At 35.7% G+C, this 16,487-nt stretch overlaps 1 protein-coding gene across 9 annotated transcripts in view; it reads right to left on the minus strand.

Moving 5' to 3' along the window:
- Window positions 1-16,487, minus strand: part of SBF2 (SET binding factor 2) — a 226,965-nt gene that overhangs the window by 16,339 nt on the left and 194,139 nt on the right. For 5 of the 9 annotated variants that reach the window (XM_057369731.1, XM_057369737.1, XM_057369739.1 and 2 more), the window contains 7 exons: window positions 16,250-16,387; window positions 15,219-15,314; window positions 11,724-11,795; window positions 9,454-9,638; window positions 6,983-7,159; window positions 4,018-4,119; window positions 2,667-2,852 (listed from right to left, as the gene is read on the minus strand). In XM_057369731.1, coding sequence (XP_057225714.1) covers window positions 2,667-2,852; window positions 4,018-4,119; window positions 6,983-7,159; window positions 9,454-9,638; window positions 11,724-11,795; window positions 15,219-15,314; window positions 16,250-16,387 — 956 coding nt within the window. The remainder of the gene's footprint in view (window positions 1-2,666; window positions 2,853-4,017; window positions 4,120-6,982; window positions 7,160-9,453; window positions 9,639-11,723; window positions 11,796-15,218; window positions 15,315-16,249; window positions 16,388-16,487) is intronic. The other 4 variants (XM_057369734.1, XM_057369733.1, XM_057369736.1 and 1 more) reach the window with 3 other exon arrangements.

Below are 16,487 nucleotides of genomic sequence, written 5' to 3' on the forward strand. Positions count from 1 at the left end.
TCAAGAGAAGTTATTGTCTCCTTCAGATTGACAAGATGAACTGCTTCTAGTGGTCTTTCCTACCAATTTTTTTCCAACACTGTGGCTGGGAAAAGCAGGCAGGCTCCCAAGAACCGCTCAGCCAGGGGACTGGAAGGGTGGTATCTCCACCAGAGCAGCAGTGAATAGCTCAAGACGGGCTACAGGAGGTACTGGTCCTGCTGACACAGCTGCAGCCAGGGTACATGCACACAGCTTCAATCCACAAAGCAGAAAATATAGATCTCTCTGTAAAATGTATCTGATAATAATCTGTGTGTTTTATAATGTCTTGGAAATATAAAGTCAGATACCTGCTGAGTGACACGCACCAAAGCTGCTACCTGAGGTGAATTACAAAGGCAATGCTCTTGTACTCCCCTGACATGTTCATATGTGTGTAGCCTGAGGCAAAATCATACCTAGCAGCTGTTAACAGCAGGGATTTATCCCACTCTGCATTTATCCWAACTTTCAAAGGTGGGATTATAATCCATTATTCCATGTTTTTAGAAGTGCAGATTTTGTTAAACGTAACTTAAAGAGAAACCAAGAATTCTACCTTGAAGAAAACACGGTCCATTCTACTTTATGACAATAAACCCAAATCCCTGAATTTAATTTTTAACTTTCTTCTGGATAACCCATTTATTTTCCAAAATTTGTGTCATCTCTGAATCACTTCAGAATGAAATACTGCATGGGTAYGCATGGATAATTTCATTGCCTTTCTTTATGAAAACTTTCTAAGATTTATTACAGTAAAACTGAGGCAAAGTGTTTCCAGGCTCGGGAACAGGACGAAGGCTATGTCTAATTATCAAGTAATCAGAAGCAACTCAGAGTAGACAAACAGAGGAAGCAGCTAGTGCTGAGGTCCCTGCAGCCATACTACACATTTGTGGTTTTATCTGGACTAAATTTAGTCCAGTTGAGTTGATGATTCCACTCTATATTGATGACCCCCATGGTTTTAAGCCAAGTGACAATTCATTGGTGCAAGTTAAAATTCTTCCCCAAAAAATCTAGTACGCATGCACCAGACCAGCATCAAAAAAAAACCCAGTAAGGGAGATGCTGGAAGGATTCACTTCAAAATTACACTACTGCTTAAAATCAAACGTAGGTTTACATAATTCTGCTAAAGGATGGTGTCATCCAATCTGCCAATTTAAACTTAGAGAAGGCACCTGACAGCAGAGAGACTACAGCAGCATGACCAAGACAAATGATTTACACACAGAACTAAATGAACCACGAGGCAGATAGGTTTTAGAATTAGAGCACATGGCAATTTTATCCTGTTGTAGCCACTGCAACCAAGAATACATTTTTTCCTACTTCAGGAAAGGGAGCAGTAACCCTAAGCCTGTTGTAACAAATAGTGCGACATTCGGGCAGATTAACTTATTTGAATGAACAGTGCAGTACTGACTCTTTTCAGGGAAATCTGAGGACAACAACAACTGGGAAGGAGATCAATAAAAGGAGATGTTATTTCTAAACCTATTTTCTAAGGTTTTCTTAAGGGGAATGCTGTAGGAATAAATTCATATTGCAAGGATATGATTTATTAACTTCTGAGAAAACAATGATGGCTGTTGATGCTCAACACTGGGACACAAAGGAAGGTTTTTTTTTTTTTTCTATAACGTTTTTCAGCAAGTTTTCTCTCATCTTCTTATAAGCTCATTCATTATCAGTCTGACACAGACAGACTTGGAGGGTGCTTTCCATTGGTTTGGCAAGGTATTTAATCTGTGGAGTTTTCTTCAGGTAGCAGAATTACGCTACTCAGAGACTTCACTTTCAGGGTCTACTTGTGCAAGTATTGACCATGACTGTGTGTTGCCAGTAAAAAGGCTGGAGCTTTAACAGTTATCTTCTGGGATACACAGTCATCCCTATATTTTAACATGTAATATTTAGTAGTAGTTAATTAGTAATTAACAGATTAATAATGTCAAGGAAATTTCCAGCTTTTTCAATGCAAAAAATAAGAGAATTGGGGAAAAAAAGAACGCATGTACAAGAGAAACTGTGCAAGCATTTATCTTGTGTTTGCATACACAGAAACACTGCAAAGAATTTACATTTAGTGGTTTGAGACGAAGAAAAGGACAGACTTCAGAACTAACCTAAAATAAGTATAATCTCAACCTAACTTCTTCCTACACAATACAATTGTTGGTGCCCAAGTTCTTCCGAACATGTACTATACATAGAAATCAGGAACATCTCAGAACCCCTGTTTTAAAGCTGTTTCCAGAACTGGTTACAAGTACAAGGCTTCTTCAATGCTCATCAGGCACAAGGAATTAAAAACTGTCTAGTTATGGATCTAAAAATCAGTCCATTCCTCCTGAGCAGAAGTACTCCAGGACTGCCAAATCCAAGTCTTAACATAAAAATAAATGACCTGAATAGATCTGTACTACCATCTGTACTCAGCCATCCCTCTGAGTCTGCTTTGGGTCATTCTCCTCTGGACACACATTCCAGCTCTTGTTGAGATTAAATCCATTCCCCTTAATAAAATCTAGGGGAAGATGTTACTTGTCTTCTCTCAAACCCATATCTATTACATCTGAAATACTGGCATATACACATTTCTTCACAAAGCCTTCTTGTAAAAGAGATTGACTTACCTGATGCACACAGTCTAAGAACTGTAAGAAAACAGGAGCAAATCCACTGCCCTGACAATTGAGAGTCAGGTTACTGCGCTGACTGAATTTATGACCAAAAGAGAGCCATTCTTTCTCCACCAGCATTTGGAAGCCTTCAAGTGTCCTGTAGAAGGGATCACTGAGTAACTGCACCAGAGATACCACCTAGATTACAAAACAGGATATTTTGTGTTACGAGTGACAGAATTTAGAAGAAACACATAGTAACTGAATACAAGCATTCAACAACCTGTTTACTGTTCAAGAAAACCAAAGTTTTTGTATAAGCTCAATGACAACTATTTTATCACATACATTAATTACTTTTACTAAACAAATAATATTTTGCATGAAAACTCTTTCAATTACAGTGAGACTTTATGGTATATGTAGAAGTAAAACCCAAGCAGTTATAGACTTGGGAGGTGATTACAATGCTTACCACATTTAAATTCTGTTTGAAATAAAAGAACTTCTATAATAAACATTTAAACGATAATATCTTCTACCTCAGCAAAGAAAGCATTAAAGAATTGGTCCTGAGGATGACTTTAGAATTTTTGCACCAGCCAACTGCAGTCTGTTTTCATATACAATGTCTAAGGAGACTTTAAAATGCAGCACGGTCCTGCACTTCCAGCTATGTATCTCCCCTCTCTACTCTTCATTGTTTGGCAATGATGCCAATAACTACGGACACATTCTTTTATGTGTTTGTTTACCTGGTATTAGGATACTGGCTGCACATGAAGTTTTTATTTACTAGAATTATGGATGTGTGTGTTTGTCTTCTGAATTATGAAGCAACAGTAAGGACACAATGCATCTACTAAATGAGGCAGYAGATCTTGATTCATCTAATTTATATTTTGTGGTGAGCTGTCCTTGCAGCAGGTGTTACAGGCACTTTGGCACAAATTTTGTTTCTCCCTGTGTGGTCTCCTAACCATTTATGGAAAGTGAATGCAAGAGAATCAATTCCTCCTGTATTTAAAATGTACTATATTAAAAAAAAGATAAAAAAACAGCTGTGGCAACTTTTAGCTTTTATTCTTACATGTACATGGTCAGGTGCAAGAATGCAGATCTTATATCTAAGCCTTAGAACTGTTAACAACATCAGAACCTTTGGAACAAATTCTTTTTAAGGAACTACTTCATGACGTAAATTGCAAATGAATGCAACGACTCATGCATTCTGGTTTCTTCTCTGCTGCCACAACACAAATTTATTCACATTATACCTAATTATCTGTCACTTGTGTAAAAAAGTATTGCCTGATGTTTTTTCTTACTATTTAGCTATTTCAAGGTTTTTGTAGCAGCTTACTTGTGCAGTAATATCCCAGCCATCTTCCAAACAAACCATAACAGAAGAACCATTTTCCAGGAGTTCAGAGATGATCACACCCAGTTGCATTATCCTGTGAAGCTATAAAGTATTACAAATGAGTAACACACTCTAGATAAATCTTTAGATAATAGCAAAAACCAGAATCTTTTAACATTTAATATTTAAAAATGCATTCCTGGATCTACCAAGAGCAGAGAGAAATACATTGATGCAACTGATTAACCAACAATAAAACGTARCAGTCTTAGGATTTCCATCTGAACTATAATAAAACTAAGGGAAGTTTTGAAGATAGGAACTGAAAGTATTAAAGCCAATGAGTACTGCAATAAAATAACTGTCATAAAAAGGAGAATGGGAACAACACAGCTGACGGATTTACTCGAGGGAAATTCCATCCGGGGCTTTACAATAAAATAATTTCCTGTGAAATGTTAAGGGTCCATAAAGTCACTAAGTGCTTTGATGGGAGAACCCATGTAAGATATTTAAAATATAATATTACTAATATTCAATCCCATGGAAGTTGGAAATTAATGACTGGAACAGTAATAACAACACCACCAGAAATAATCAAACCACGAATGTATAAATGATCCCAGAAACAGTTTAGATAGTTGGGCAGACAGGCAAAAACAAGAAAAGAGGACACCTTAATTATTTGCACTTTAATACTCATTACAAAATGMTGATAAAATAGGCAGGTTAAAGAAGTTCAGGTGAAACTGAGCAATTTTATTTTTCTATGAGACTTCACATTATTATAACTAAAAAGAAAAATCTGTATGATGATTTTACCATTTTTGTATACTATGACAGCACTCTTGGTAAACAACATAATAGGTAACACCTATTAGCAATTCAGTTTTTTTACAGCAGAGTGAAACTGTTCTTTGTGGAGCACTGAATATAATCCAACCAATAGAAGCAATAGGAAAGATGAAAGCCTGGAAGAAGGAAGAAAATAATATAGGAAAACAAATAAAAGATGGCAAGAATCATCTATGATCATTTATGCAAAGAAAAAATAAGTTCAGAAAGTACAGAAGGTACAGGAAAGTGAGAAGAAAATTAAATTGAAGAAAATCAGAGGAAAAAAATCAACCAAACAACAGTTAAACTCTAGAAAATTCGTCCTTATTCAGGGCAGTCTGCTTTTTTCTTCTTTCAAAAACTGATCAATATCGCTAAAGAAATTGGGATAGACAATTGACTCCTCTGAGCATTCACACAGCCATTATTTAGAAAAAAAAACAATCCAAGCAGACTAATTTCCCTGCATTTTTATAGGAAAAGATTGAAAAGAGAACCACTTTTAAAACCAAGCTTGTTTATTCTTCTACATTTTCTTAGGCAGTAGAATAGAAAAAAGGCTGTTTTCCCCCATCTTTAGTGAGGAAACTGATATGCAATCTGGTTTTACAGATTCATTGTTAAAAATGCAAACCACTATTTTAAAATTTCTATTCAGAAGATAGGGCAGCACTTCCAATTTCTTTTACGGATTCACATTCTTATAAAGAGAGTCCATAGTGTTAAAATCAGTAATATTAAACTTCTACTGCTYCGAAGAAGAAAGCATAATACAATAAAAACAATTCTGAGATGATAGATCTGCGTTCTTTCATGGGAATAGAAGAAAATGTGCCAAATCAGTCATAAATTAACTTTGTAAGTCATAAATTAACTTTATCACGTAAGTCTCATATGACATGATTTAAACCACAGTAATATGGTTTAAATGAAACAAAGCTTGTGTGTCACATTATGTTCTAGCCCTGAGCAGAGTGATACACTTACAGCAAAGAACGATCCTCTCCAATGTGCCAAAAGAGAGGAACTCCAGTGTTCTCTCCCATTGATCCCTGTGCTGCTATAGGGACATGTTTATTCCATCAGTTTGATAATGAAATTTAATTAAATTCATTTATCTACACTTATCAACTGGCTCAACCACTCTGTGATTGAAAATGTTCACATGATGAAGAAAACAAGTCTTTTCCATGCTCTCCCCATTTGTCCCCTTCCTGAAAACCTTGGTGGCCGGACCCAGCCATGACCAGCTCCTGCTCTCACCACAGGGAAGAAGTTGAGCCAYTCCTTGCAGCACATTTCAAGGAGTGCATTTTCTGATGTGTAATAACTGACAGGTTACTCACAAATATTTCTTCCTTAAGAAATTAGCGTAAGTTTCTATTCTGCTTTCTATGATTAATTGCATTGGAGAAAAGTATATTCAGCACTGGATTCCAAACATAACAAGCAGCTGTTAAAAAGACATTCACTATAATTAAAGTGGTTTTAGATTTACAGAGCTGCTTTTCCCACATCCTTCTTAATTTGAACCTTGCAAAGTTTGCTCCAGCCTTGCGTTTGTTTGGTTAATAGTTATGTAAAAAAATAGGTGATGGCGAAATAAAGGTACTGATTCAAAGAGAACAGGTTAMCACACACAGATTCCTCTCTTCCCCACAAACACTTCCCCATATCCCACAACAGATATTTGCTTATTTATTAACTTGTACATTCAGGTGGGAATACATAGGAAAAGTCAAATAGTGGTTTTTAAGTCAAGAAGCTAATTTATTGATAATTTTTTCTTGATTTTTAAAAATATATAAAATATAACATTAAAAACAAGGCCATAAATTTATATAGCTAGAAAACCATATATTTATATAGATAGACATTTTGTGTGTGTTCCACATTACAAAACATAAATTTTGCTATAAAAATGCCTCCTATATTTTTAAATGTTATGATTGTATTAAAACAGTAATAATGGTTATGTAATGCCAGAATTGATAGCATGCAAAGTGCTTACAGCGAGCAAAGAACAGCTGGTTAGGACACAATAGTTCCCTGTCAGAAGAGCTTGGAATTTATTTTGTGTGAGCAGTACTGCATATAGATTATCAGAAGTACCTGTCAGATAAATTACCTGTGGGAACCACTCTGACTCCCCGAGTGCTTTAAGGAATGTGGCCTCAGAATCGGTAGGAATAGTGCTGGGAACACAAGCTCTCATCAGCTTTTTAAAGCTCGCCTTTGTCTGTCGGATGTCACTGAATTCAACAGGAACAAATTCACAATTCAAAGCAAAATCAAGTTTGAACCCCTGCATGAAAAGGACAACAGCAGATGTAATTTAAAAAGGAAGCATATTTTTCACTGACAGTCTCCTTAAATGACAAAGCCTTGCCTGCTTTATTGCTAAATAATTAATTACTCATGAAAAATCTGTGTACCTTAACACCTGCCCAAGATAATAAAAAATGTAAAAAAAATCCTTGCAAAATGTACCACAATAAAGCACCCAACTATAAACATAACAGCAGAATATAATGCACAGCAGTCATATTTTTAATAACAATAATAATACTTCTAGCAGTAATAGTGGTAAAAAAACAAAGTTGAGTGACAATCTGTTCTGTTCTTTATACATGACATAATGTGCTTCCTTTAACATTTTTAAAGMAAATCAAGTATAAATAAATAAAAATTAAAATAACTGCATGGATACCAAACCAACAGTGCAGGACAGATTTTGGGAGTTCAAAAAAACCAGAAAACAAGTAACCCCCACACCCCAAAAGAAGTCCCATAATTGCAAACCAGCTGACTCATCTAAGCAATCACTGTACACTGAGGGAGCTGTTTGTCTGAAGTACCTAGTTCAACACAGAGCAGCAGTTGGATGGTTTTCCTAGCAGAATTCCTCATGTTTTATTTAATTTACTGCATTTAGCAAAGGAGCAAGAAGAGAGGAGGACTGAAAAAAGAGAATGAGTTAGCTGACTGAAAAAACCCCTACCAAAACCCAATGGATTATGATGAAAAGGATAACATGGAGAATATCTTTAGGAAAAACAATTCTCATGTATGAAGCATCACTGAAGATGTTCATGCCAAACTATTTGAGTTTTCTTCAGAAATTGCTTTCATTGAATTAAACTTGGTCTGCAAATAATCTTCATTAAGCTCCTTCATAGGATGCCAAGTGAAAATGTAGGGAAGTGCAAGCCTGGGTTTAATTCTGTTTATATTTTGGCATGGCTCAAAAATAAATTCAGTAATTCAACAACGGTAAGTTGTAATAACGCATGACAAAAGCAATTGAGGAAAGCAGCAACATTTCATTAAAACATGTATTTCTGTTTTCTTCATCAGTTTACATGACATGACATTTAGCAGAATACAGCAGTAGTTTCTGCTACACAACTTTAGATGCATAACTGAAGTCTTCACATTGATTAAGAAATCAAATAGAAACAGTCATTATTATTGGATTATAGCAATTTAATTCTATGTAATTGATGCATTATTCTGGTACAGCATGAGCCCTCCATCTCCAGATAGAACATAATTTCAGACAAAAGTGAATAGTGATATATTTTCCTACTACCAATAATGTTTTTTGGACCTTTTGTATTTCAAAAAATATGTAATATTTTATGAATATTCACATTTTGAATAAGAAAGTAGAAAACAACTAATTTTTAAATTTTTAAATGCAGAGATTTAAAAAAATCTGAAAACATTTTCAGAAAACAAGTAAAACAACTAAGAATTAGAGGCTATCTATTTCTCAAACAACTGCATCTAAAACATTAAAATCTATCAAAAATATGTACAAAACTGTACACATTATGGTCCTTTTAATGTAATCCATTATTATAGCATCCAGGATGCTCAGAATTCTGGGCTGTTCTTAGTCTCATCAATTTGGCTTTACATGGGTTTAGGCTGCCCACAGCAATGAAGGTTTCCTTCTCTGATAATTGCTTCCCTGACTAACAGCATTCCATTTCCTTCATAACATATTTCAACACATCAGGAAAAATAAAATTGCACTTTAAATGACCAAATTAGCCTGTTTCTTGTTTCCCAAAAGAGAAACCACTGAGCTGAAGATATGAGACGAGCAGCCAGCAGGGTCAGAGGACAGCAGAACRTATTTTGTTGTCATTAAGTGTGGCTCTGAAAGCAACAACTTGYAAATACAGAGTTCAACTCCTCTCTAGTTCTGTCTGCTGCCCATCTGCATCTCTCAGCTCAACTACACAACAACACTTGACCAATAGTGACAGATAGTGCTCTATGCACAGAACTTTTGTGAGTGAGCCTGATCTTTAACTGCTCTTCAAGATAATTCAGTATAGTTTATGTTGCATTAAATAGTCACAGAGATTGATTTTCACCACCCCAGTCCCTCACTTAGATATACAACATTGTTATTATGCATATAGAGATAATTCTTATAAGACTTTATACCTTTAAGAGACTTATCCATGCAGTTTATCTTGAATATTATTTACTGTAACAATTGTAACAATTTGTAACAATGAGAACAATTAAACTCAACCAAATAAAAACTATGTTGAACATAAACAAGAAAAAAATTGCCATTACCCTTAACTGAGATTTTTCTCCAAATATATAGAGGGCTGCTTGTCTTCTCAAAAGCTGACTTTGCAGAAAAGAGCTGCTACTGTAGGGAGGGGTGTTATCTTTCCCTGCAAGTCTTGCACCAACATCAATGAATGGAGTCTGAGTGTTGATAAATCGGTTGCTTGAACGAAGACTCGCCCATACACCTTCATAAGGATGAAGAATATTTAAAAACCTCTGTGTGTGAGGTGCTGGAGACCATAATTACTAGGACATATGCTTGAATATGTCACATGCATCCCTCACAGGACAGAATTAACAGTGTGCACTGGAAAGAAATAGTTTTGTAACAAAGATTGTCAAACCATCCTGCTGCATTGTTGTTTAACCTAAGACACTCATCTAACTCTGCACGGTGCTTTCTACCATAGAGAAAACAGCTGCTATGATAACAGTAATACAGTGATAAATCACAACCTGCAAATATTAATGTCCATGTAAGAGCATGGAAATGAAATTTCTAGATGGATAGAAGTCAGAAAAGTACAGAAATCCCAAAGCTAGCAACAACATGAGCTTGAAACAGTGCAGCGTGATGTGGAGCCACTCATTGCACCTGAAAGCACCAATGTTTGAACAGCATTACACCAACAGCCCAACAGTGCTTTGAGTTTGCATATTGTACACCTTGCTGCTGCAGCTCTACAAGCATTGCCAAAGGAAATTTCTACTGCACACAGACTTGCGCTAGTCTCTTCATGCTTGAGTAAGTTTTTGTGATTTTAACATAAGATAAAGCAGTGATAAACCAGATTGCCAAGGCCTGATTAGTGCTAGAAGAAAAAATAGGTAGTAAATAATTGTCTGTTTCTTGTACCTCAAGTAGTAGCCAGGATTTAATGACATTGTCTTTGTGTGTCCAATGTGAGGCATGTGAAAGGTATTGGATTTTCAGAGTATGAATAGCACTACTTGAAAATCAAATCCCTTAAAGTACACTAAATTCGGCATCCAATGGCAGTGTGAAATTATTTATCACAGTATGCAGTAAATCAGATTATCAGAAGAGACTCTTGTCCATAAATCTGTAAACCAGATATCCAAAAGGGGCACCAGAAATAGTACGAGAAATTTAGATACTCTAGGGCCAACACCCAMCCCTCTTCAGGAAAATCCAATACTGTGCATAGTTAGCATTTCTTGCATAGAAGAAAAAAAGATGCAGATAACAGTAAATTCCACTGAGATAGCTCAGTCAGCAAAATAATTTTATTCTATTTTTTTTAGAAACAGGATTAGGTTTCTTTTAAAAAAGAATTCTGTACAATAACCCTCAACAAAGCCTTGTCTGTACAGCTTAGCCTGTCTGCCTGTCTGGCTGTTAGTCAGAGATGTGAACAAATGAACTGGAGCAACTGAGAAGGGCTGGCAAGGAGCTTCTGAGGCAGTAACAGCTCTCAACAGYTCCCACTTCACAGCCAGCCACTTTTATAAAACACCTCACGTTGTAAAGGAGCGTGTTCAGTAAAAACTTTTGTTCCACGTCTCAGCAACTACAGATGAAATATTAAAGACTTTAGCAATCAGAAATCACAGCAAACACTTAATAAGAGAAATAAGTTGTCATTCATTTGGAATGAAAATGCAAGCTCCAACACAGCCTGTTGCTCCCAAAGATGAAATGTACAAAGATACTTTTGAGCATTTCACAAATGCACCATTATTAGCACTTGTGGCATGTCAAAAGTAACAGAACTGGTCACTAATACACGCAGATGAAAATGTTTACCAGAATTGGACAGCAGTGATTAAAAGGCACGATTATGTTTCTACTATAATTTTGTCTAGTAGTTTATTTTTGTTAGCAGTATCTTGCTTTCATTATTTGCCTTATGGTGCATCCTTATGACTTCCTGATTTGACAGTAATCAATTTTCCCCTGTTCACCAACCTTAATTATRGAAAGAAATTAATTGACTAGATAATATTATTTCTTAGCTATTTTACTTCAGCAGCAGGAATACTAAACACTCTTTTCCAGAACAGAATTGCAGCTGTTTAAAATTTTTCTATGTGTCCCTCTGTGTTAGATCACTGTCACTGCATCCTACATTCAATGRGCAAAAAACTCCGAAACATAACAGAACCACAACATGGAACTAAAACCCCCACAATTTTGTTAATACAGAAACAAGGCTTTCTGTCAGTATTACTTTAGAATGAATTAAGGAATTGCAGCAGTTATGAAGATGGTAGACAAGAATGAGCTCTCAGGACACAGAATACAGTACCTTGATGGACTCTTTCCTTAGTTGCTGATTTGGAATTTGAATGAGTGAGACATTTATCTCTGTTGCCAAGCACTGGCAGATAACAGTTAAGACAGAAGGAGGAGGAATGGAATGCACATTGCAGCGAAACACATTGCAGGAGAGAAGAAAAGGGTTACTTATTAATTTCCAAAGATCTAGTATATATTGCATTTCTTTATAGTACACGATTTATCAGACAGCATAAATCTTAGTCATCACAAGACAAAACATCAATCAAGCCACAAAAACAATATAAAATGGGAAGGAGGTATCTATTTATCAAACAGGAATAATTTCTACTGTCATTGCAATAGCTTCAAACATGTAGCAACAGCCATCATGTGTTTTTCTATAATTATAACACCAAAGGAAATGTAGTATTTAAATTATTCTGCTGAATATTTTATTGAAAGTCTTTATGCAGCTGAAAGTTAGTTTAATTAAAAATTCCAACAATGATGCTATTTATAAAAAGTTGATTCAGTCTAGGGACATCACATAATTTGATGGACCTCAAAACTAAAGCAGAGTGCAAGATATTATTTCTATACACCTACAAACATTTTTAAAGGCCTGTGTATGTGTACAGTTTAGAGAACATGTAATATCTACCACACAAAGAGACTTCCTCTCCCCTTGCAAAAATTCTCGTTTTCAGTGGGAGCCTTATATATTTATATTCAGCTCAAAACCCACATCAACACAACCAAGTCCTTTTAGTACAAATACTTTATTAAAACATATTAAAAATGTTCATGTCTTCTGCTTTGAAAATTATTCCCTGAGATGGGTCTGTACTTATTAATTATAAATATCCTAGTATTTTTTCAACAGCAGTAAACCTCACTGAGAAAACTTTTTGTTCTGCTAAATTATACAGCAATGCCAGATTAGAAGTGCTGCTCTGTAGGATATCATTATAATTACAAAGTAATGTAAGAGCAAAAGCTATGGATTTTGAGTGAACTTGCAATTCTCATGAAAAATATCAGCCAAAAAAAGGTCAAAGAATGAAAATATATGATGAAACGTAAGTATTTAACCAAATATTTCAGATCAAAACCAACTTGACTGAGCTTTGGGCAGATGCTTCATGACAATGTCCCAGATAAGGAAAAAACCCCATACTTGATACAGACATAAATATTCTGAACTGATGAGTATTCAGAACAATAAAATGAGAAATACTATTTTAAAAGTGACAAAGAGTTTTTAAAAATGAGAAATGGTTTTTAAAAATGAGAAATACTATTCACACACAGGAATATATATTCTAACTTGTATTTTAAAATTACATGTATTACAAATACATTGTCTGGCACACAAAAATAGAAAATGTCATTTTCTACTGGTGTATCATAGCTGAACTTGGCTTTTGAGCTCTGGTATGTGTGACAATAAACACAGCGTAAAAGAGTGATCCAGAATCCAAATCACAAAAATACTACTATTTTATTTTGCACAGTGTAGTGCATAATCCATAGCTGCTTGCTGCCTCACAGATGAAATATATCTGGCTGTGAAAAAGTAGTGAGAAACTTTGTAATAATGGATTTGAGAACAATTTGAGAGATTTTATATACTCTACGTGTATTTTAGAATTTCTTCTAAAAAACTGTATCACCTAATCTAAAAAACCCTAGTGTTTACTTCTCTCCAGGGAGATATCCCCTTTCATTGTTCCCTCTTCCCCTGTCAACTTCTCACCTTCACCAGGGCTCCCACTGTACGTGTCAAACATTCTTATGTTTCAGCTAAGTCCTCACGTATCCTGCTGAACTGTGAACAGACACCTTTCAGACACACAGAGCAGGTGTGGCAGCAATCCAGCAAGACACAAGATAACTTCTCTGCCCTCTTCCTGATCATTGCTGGAATTCAGCCAAGGGATTTCAATGTCCAGCAAAACACCACATCTGTGACCTATTACTGCCTTCAGGCTCCTTTCCTCTGCTCTGACTAGCAACAAACTCATCCTATCACACTTAACACCAACTCTGCTCCTAGAAACCAGCAAGAGTTATTTCAGTAATCCCTTCATCTTCAAAAGACAACTTCCACACAACAACTAGCAAGCTTTCCCTGACTTATCTGGAGCACCTTCATAGCCTCACAATACCCCTTGGCTGTTGGCGCTTCTGTGCCAGCGTGAGGGGATGGAACACAACCAAACATCTGCTGTCAGCCCCTCAGCACTGCCACTGCTCCAGTGCTCACCCAGGCTGGCCACAGCCACCAGCCATCCAACAACTGCAGCCACCGTTCCCTCATGCTCTCTTCAGACCCAGCTATTTTAGCCAGCCAATTAAAATCACCAGCTTTATTCATCTCCAGCTACAACACAGTAACAACACAATGAGCACAGAACATAAACAGAATTCATGTAAGAGATATGCATTTACTATGATTAATGAAAATGCACAGAACTCTTCATTCTTTGGTGATCCCCATGTCYTCTCCTTGCCTTCCTCTCCTCCCTTCTGCTGCAATTCTCATCACTTCCCTATACATCTTTTCCTTTCTCCCTCACTGTCACATTCTTCCTTCTTCCATTTCCTGAATCGTACCCAATTCTTCAGGAAATGTTTCTCTACAAAGTATTTTTATCCTTCCCCTTATGAAATGATAGGTCTTATATCACACAGGAAGATGTGGGTTGAAATGGACCTCAGCAGGTCAAAGTAAATCTAATTAATTTTAGATGAGGTATCCAAAGGGAAGAAAAACACTTTTAGGAGTAATTGTAAAGGGAACATTAATGGCTAAAAGATATATTAAATGCTCCCATTTAGGGAGTAGATTCATCCCTAGTTTAACAAACCTATAGGTGAGGAACACGGTGCACTGACTTAAGCACATGTTGAACACAAAAAATCACAGCAATTTCATCAGACTAGAAGGGTAGAAGTAGTAGGAATTCTCTTAACAGAATGTGGGGTTCTTGTACAAATGAGACTGATAAGCCCCTGTAATTAGGAATAACTATTTCCAAAGAATGCACTGTATCTCCTTACCTACTACATCTGGCCACATAACTCCCTACTACTTAGAGTAAAATTATTCACAGACTATTTGAAACATGAAACATCAGCTAAGCTTCAGACACATATTGGAATGATCTGTAATTGGAAATTCTGAAGTGCATTAAATGCTTATTAAAAATACTAATTTTCAAGCCTTATATGGGCAAATTAAAAATATGGATGAATCCCAAATTATTTAGAAACATAGTCCCTAGTTGAGTGCTAATTTTTCACTAATTCCAACGTGAAACCAACTTTATTTCAATGGTAAGTAAAGGATTTGAACAGAAATTTGATACTTGGATAATGTTATGGACTGAAGCCAATCTGTAATTTCTGTTTTGTTGTTTCACAGAGCAATGAACCAATAAGAGTAGAATCCTTTTTATTTCACTAACATTTTTTGTAATTTATTACTTCAAATAATAGACTTTGAGCTAGTCTTACTAACCTCCTCGGGAAAAGCTATTGGACAGATTTACATCCAAATGTCCTGGCACTACCTGCTTAAACACAGTAGACATTCTTGAAGCCCTCRTTTGAGTGCCTAAAGTCAGCCAAAAAAAGAATAGAAGATAAAAAAAAACTAGTGTTAACCAGACTAACACTTAATATGACTGATAAAATGCCTTTTTTCACCCAGTACAGCTAATTCTTGCCAATTTTGTACTTTAGATTTCTTTTTTAAGACAAATGAGTACATTGGCAACAGTATGGAGGTGTTAGATACAGCTAAGCAATCAACATACTTTACAATAAATGAAGCAAAGCACACACTTTTGGGATGGTGTTACTTTACAAGAAAAGCCACTGTTTGGCAGTTATTAGGTCAAATACAAACAACTGAGTAAGACAAGACAGACACTTTCAAGTCACATAGTCTTTCCTGACATGCTGGGGTTACCTTGACCTAAACCTTAGCAAGTTTCATAATAAAATAACTAAAATAAAACATGGGAGTAATTTCTTCATGGTTTTACCTAGGCATTACTCAAATAATGTATTTTGGAAGATTTTTTCACTGCAAGAAAAGCTCTACTTGGAAATTATATTAGTAGAAACCTATTATGAGTATGCAATGCATAAAAAGTCCTACATATCTTCCATTGCTGCTGCAGCTAAATGGTGTAGCTGTTCTTATAAAATCTGAGCTTGCAACCTCACACTCCCTCATTATATAAAATAGAGCAGCATTTTGCATTCTTTTAAATTTGGTAGTCTTTTATTCAATACGCAGTTTAATCTTAATTTGTTATAAAAGACTTTAATGTCAGATTAATACTGAAAAATATTTTGGGAAGATTACTAACATTCTTTACCTACAGAAAACACATTCACTGAAACCAAGAGTAAATAGGCTACCTAGAAAGTTTAATAATAAAGCAATTACAGAATTCATATCAAACATGGAGCTAGCACCAAATCAAAGAAAAGTCACTTGTCAGCTTAACCAGAGAAAAGCATTGTACAAACCAATTTTACCTGGAGACAGAGCAATTGTTGGGCTAACAGTGAGAGTATTGCTGCCATTCATTTTGCAGTGGACGGATATCACATTCAGTAAGGCTTGTAGATATTTTTCCTGTTCTATACTGCTTGAAGATTCCAAAGAAGCGGGAGCTAGATTAAAAGGAAGAATAGAGTACGTTAAAAATTACAAAATACATTTTGTAAATACATAGAGTAAAAGGCTTTTGTGTAAAGCAGAGCATTGAAAATG

Source organism: Malurus melanocephalus, unplaced genomic scaffold (genome assembly GCF_030028575.1).
Source record: "Malurus melanocephalus ecotype Western Australia unplaced genomic scaffold, MMel_1.1 scaffold_114, whole genome shotgun sequence".
Classification (NCBI taxonomy): Eukaryota; Metazoa; Chordata; class Aves; order Passeriformes; family Maluridae; genus Malurus; species Malurus melanocephalus.